General features: G+C 51.8%; 1 protein-coding gene across 1 annotated transcript; it reads right to left on the bottom strand.

Moving 5' to 3' along the window:
- Positions 1–224: 224 nt before the first annotated feature.
- LOC309358918 (apelin receptor-like) lies at positions 225–1,631 on the bottom strand. The gene has a single exon (XM_081892182.1). The coding sequence runs from the start codon at positions 1,517–1,519 to the stop codon at positions 290–292; it is 1,230 nt and encodes a 409-aa protein (XP_081748308.1). The 5' UTR covers positions 1,520–1,631; the 3' UTR covers positions 225–289.
- Positions 1,632–5,308: the final 3,677 nt, after the last annotated feature.

Genomic DNA, 5,308 nt, shown 5'->3' with positions numbered 1-5,308 from the left:
TAGAAGAAGCGGGGGGGCGGGCGAGAAAGAGAAAGAGACGGGGAAGGGGTGACATGGCAGTGTCCTGAATCGCCCCAGCCCATCGGGCGAGAAAGACGCGATGCCCAAGTGCTATCGCTGGAGAGGGGCGCCTCGCCGTCGGAAGTCCCAGGTTGCGCGCAGGCGCCTCTTCCAAAAGCGCGCTTCTCGCTTTGCTGCCTGCCGGTTCGTGGAGCTGAAAGGGACTGGAGAGCTCGGAGTAGCCGTCTGAGCGGCTGCCTCGCTCTCCTCCTCCTCCTCGCCTCTTTCTTCACACCTTGGTGCCCAAGGAGGGCAGCTCAGACTTCTGGGTCTGCCCACTGAGGGTGGAGGAGACGGAGCCGGCCTGGGCGCGCAGGGCCCGGCGCAGGCCGAGCAGGAGGAGACACTGGGCGCGGAAGCGGCTGTCGAAGAAGGCGTAGAGGAAAGGGTTGAGGCAGCTGTTGATGTAAGCCAGGCAGGTGGCATAGGGGTGCAGGCGAGGGATGAGTTCGAGCCAGGAGCAGGGCAGGTGCAGCACCCCCACCCAGTAGAGCACGTAGAGGTTCTTGAGCAGGTGGAAAGGGAACCAGCAGGCGGCGAAGACGGCCACCAGGGTGACGATGATGCGCAGCAGGCGGCGGCGCTGGCGGCCCTCCTCCTTGCGCACGTGCTGCTGGAAGTGGCGGCTGACGGTGGCGCCGATGCAGCAGTAGCAGAGCGTCATGAGCAGCAGCGGCAGCACGAAGCCCAGCGCCGTCGTGGAAAGGCTCAGCGCCGCCATCCAGTATTCTTTTTCCTGCGGGCTGGACGCCACGCTGCTGAAATCCATGTCGCACTCGACGGCGGCCTCAGCAGCCATAGCTGCAGCAGCGGCATCGGCATCAGCAGCAGAGGCGTTGCCGTCGGTCTGGTGGGGTGGAAGGCGCGTACGCGTGTTGCGCAGCAAGAGCGCGGGCAGCGCTAAGAGCCCGGCCAACAGCCAGACGGCGACCAGCGAGAGCAGCGTGGAGGTGCGCGGGCGCGCCGAGGCGGGCCGCCCGACGGAGCGGGGCAAGGCGTGCACGATGGCCAGGTAGCGCTCGAAGCTGAGGCAGCCCAGGCAGAAGGCGGACGCGAACATGTTGAGCAGCACCAGGTAGCTGCTCAGCTTGCACAGCGCCGAGCCGAAGGGCCAGTGGAAGCGCAGCGCCGTGTAGGCGGCCCAGAGGGGCAGCGTCACCACGAAAGCGAGGTCGGCGAGCGCCAGGTTGCCGATGTACGTGTCCGCCGAGCGCCGCTTCGCCGGCGGGCCGCGCCACACGGTGAAGATCACCAGGCCGTTGCCCGACAGGCCCAGGACGAAGACCAGCATGTAGAGGACGGGCAGCAGCGAGAAGGAGACCTCCCAGTCCGTCTCGGCCTCTTCCCAGGCGCACTGCAGCTCCAGGAAGCTGTCGTTCCAGGCCCCCGACGGCTCCTCCTCATACTCGTACTGCTCCCCCGCCAGCGGGTAGTTGAGAGGCTGCTGGTGGCGCTCCATGGGGCAGGCAGCCCACCGACCGGACAGCAGGCGCAAAGGGTCTCGTCTTCCGACGGCTGGCACCAGCGGCTTTCTTCTCCGACAGCTGTCCTCTGGCTAGGGGAAGCTATTAAAGAGCCCGGGCGGTGGGCGGGCATAAGAGGAGGAGGAGGAGGGGGTGGCTTGAGGAGACACCGCCCTCTCACTGCGCGCCCGCCGGGACAGAGCCAGCCCCTCCCGTCGGGGTTTGAGCGAGTAGTGGGTAGACGGAGCCAGTCTGGGATTTTGCGATAAGTTTTTGCTTGCCTGCTTCGCCAGGGACAGCCAGCACATCAGCCCCAGCGAAAGGATTTGCTGGGAGGGACGGCAGCCGTCCATCAGAGCCTCTTCTCCCAGGTGACAGGTCCTTTATGGGGGGAAATGCCCCTATCCATCTTGCCTCTCTTGCAGGAAGCTGCCTTACAGTGAGTCAGGCAGGTTGGTCTATCTAGTATTTTGTAAGCCGTGACTGGCACTGGGTTTCAGGTGAGGAGTCTTCCCAGCCCTACCTGGGGATGCCCAGGACTGAGCCCCAGGACCATTTCTATGCAAGCCAGGTGTTCTGACCCTGAGCTACAGCTTCCCCTAAAAATGAAGCAAGATCCCACAGTCACCATAGGTTTAAAGGCTGGTTTAAATAAGAACCTAGGAAACTGCCTTCGAACAAGTCAAACTGCTCGTCCATCTAGCTCAGTATTGTTGCCACTGACTGGCAGCAGCTATCCAACAGGGAGTCTCTCTCCCAGCGCTACTTTGAGATCTGGGGGATAAGGCAGCCCCTCCAATGTTCCTATGGCAATTTATGGGACAAACCTCCCTTTCCAGCTGCTTTGAGATAGTTGCGCACTCTTGGACACAGTTCACATTCATTTTAGCAAGGAAGCCTTCCTGGATCCTGACGCTTGTCCATTAGTGAAGGGGGGGGGTCTGCTTGGGGAGGTTTCTACATTGGGCAACAAAGTGTGCATCTGGGCGCTGAACTGCCTCGTTGGCATTGCTGCCCCCTCCCCCTCCCCCAAAGAAAGAAGCCGATTCAGCGTCGGAATAAGAGAAGCTGCTGTTTCGTTTTCCCTGGCCTTCATGTGGGAATATTCCAGACCGGATGCTTTGCCAGGGGAGCGCAATGGGTGCTCAGAGGCTCCTGCTTCCCATGAGAAAAAAACCACCAGAGATTGCAAACCCTTCTCTTTCTCTCTCACTTGCAAAAAAGTAGCAGTACGAATGCTTTTCATCAGCATCATAAGGATGTGCTCACAGTGATGCGCAGCTGCGGGCTTCAGAATTGTGTGCAGGCACATGGGCACACCAGAGGGGAGTATTGGGGGGTTCTCCTCCCCAATGCCCACTGCTATGCTCATCACCCCAGATGGATAGGGTGACAGGGAGGGAGGGGGTGTCTTTGCAATCCTATCCAGATGTTGTTCTCTCTTTTGACAGAGAGTCAGGAGCTTCCCAAACTCAGATTATGGATAGTGGTACATGCACAATAAGGCTTTGTTTGCACCATTCCAGTTTGTATTTTGAGCTACATGGGAATACAGGAAGCTGTTTATACTGAGTGGGACAACTGGTCCATCTAGTTATATACTGTCTACACTGACTGGCAGCAGCTCTCCAGGGTTTCAGGCAGGGGACATTCCCAATTTATACTCTCCCCCCCCCCCACTCTCATGGGTTCCCAAGCAGCAAACAGATACACAATTTAAAAACAAAGTTGGGGAAAAGAATCTAACACGGATGGAAACATTCTAAAAAAAGATTAAAATTAAAAGCAATTGCCGTTAAAAGCATCCTTCTAGCCAATGATCTCGAGGTATTCTTCAGCTACCAAATGCACTTGGATAAACAGGAATGTTTTCAAATTCCTCCTGAGAATGGAGGCAGGCACATCTCACTAGTCTGATCAGTTTACAAGTGCAAAACCCATTCTAAAAATTAAAATGCTCAATGAAACAACCACATGATGAAAGGATAGAAATTAAACCAGTTACAACAGCAATTAAAATTGTTGTTGTTACAGTTTATTTATGTACTGCTTTTGGGCCAAAAAGCCCCCAAAGCAGTGAATAGCATATGAAAACATCAACAAATACCACCACCCCCCAAAAAAAATTACTAAAGAAAATGAAATGGTACAAAATTTTGGTACAAATTGTACAAATGGTACAAAAAATATTTTGCAGCTGCTATCATCAAGAGTCTCTTCCTTTAAATTCCTAGGAGTTTTTCTCAGTGAAGACCTTACTTGGAAAATCAATACAACCCAGGTGGTTAAGAAAGCCCAACAGAGACTCCATCTCCTCAGAGTATTGCAAAAGAACAATGTCAATCAACATTTGATGATCTCCTTCTACCGGTCAAGAATAGAAAGTGTCCTTTCATACTGCATCACGGTGTGGTATGCTGGTTTAACATCACTGATAGGAAGTGCCTACAGAGGGTGGTGAATACAGCACAAGATATTATGGGCTGTCTGTGAACCAACAGGATAAAGAACAGCTTCTATCCGTGGGCTGTTAGGCTGCTGAATGAAAAGATAACAACAGGGCAACTGACTTTCGGGTTTGGTGGGTGTGCAAGGGGAGTTAAGACTAAGAGAGCTGAGTGGAGGGTGCTCTTGTAATCTCACTGTATACAAGTTGTACAAGTGACAATAAAGTATTTCAAAATAAAGTATTTCAATTAAACAGCTGCTCAACCCTAACTTTCTCCCTGATGTGCCGGTTATTCTGACAGTGCTGAATGCTGGAGGCCCATTTATTGTCCCGGCCTTGTTTTTCCTGTCTGTAAAATGGGAATAACCACGAGTTTCCAGAGCGGGTTTTGGTGAGTTCAACTGTTGAAGGCAAAGACTTTGCATTTTATTTTTGTATGAAGGAGTAAGCAATCATGGGGGGGTGGGGACACCACACCTACCTAACTTGGAGACAGACAGTCAGGTCGTCTAACCACAGCAGTGATCCAGAGGAAGAATACTGTAACCGCTGGGAGGACTGCAGAGAGAAGAAAATGCCATGGTGCTTCATACATGAAGTTTACGGCATGTAATGCCTTAAGAGAGAATATAAGAGAGAATATAATGAAAATGATATACAGGTGATATAATGATGACACCAGTCAAGCTCGCAACAATTTACCATTTGCCCGACAATAAATGTTGGAAATGTAAAGAGACTGAAGGTACATTCTTTCACCTTTGGTGGACATGCCCAAGGATTAAGGCTTTCTGGGAGATGATCTATAATGAAATGAAAAAGGTATTTAAATATACCTTCCTGAAGAAACCAGAGGCCTTTCTCCTGGGCATGGTCGGCTAATTGGTGCCAAAGAAGGATAGAACTTTCTTTATGTATGCTACAACAGCAGCAAGAATACTTATTGCAAAGTATTGGAAGACACAAGATTTACCCACCCGGGAAGAATGGCAGATGAAGGTGATGGACTACATGGAACTGGCGGAAATGACTGGCAGAATCCGAGACCAGGGAGAAGAGTCGGTGGAGGAAGATTGGAAGAAATTTAAAGACTATTTACAGAAACATTGCAAAATTAATGGACGTTAGAATGATGTTGGAATGAATTTATGTGATTTTAGCAGAAATGTTACAAAGATTTAGGAAAAAATAGACTGTTAATTGGTGAAAGGAGGGAAAGTAAAGATATATTAATATCAAGATAAATTACAGGACAAAAATTTGAAAAGAGGGAAAGGATTTGCTGAAATGGATAATTGACCTAGAATACAAAAAAGGGAGGTGTGAGGAGGTCAGG

Source organism: Podarcis melisellensis (genome assembly GCF_964234715.1).
Source record: "Podarcis melisellensis genome assembly, chromosome: 16".
Classification (NCBI taxonomy): domain Eukaryota; kingdom Metazoa; phylum Chordata; class Lepidosauria; order Squamata; family Lacertidae; genus Podarcis; species Podarcis melisellensis.
This window is presented reverse-complemented; position numbering and strand designations above follow the sequence as displayed.

Excerpts from the sequence above, each read along its gene's own strand:
- LOC309358918 (XM_081892182.1), bottom strand. The coding sequence starts at position 1,519 with ATGGAGCGCCACCAGCAGCCTCTCAACTACCCGCTGGCGGGGGAGCAG.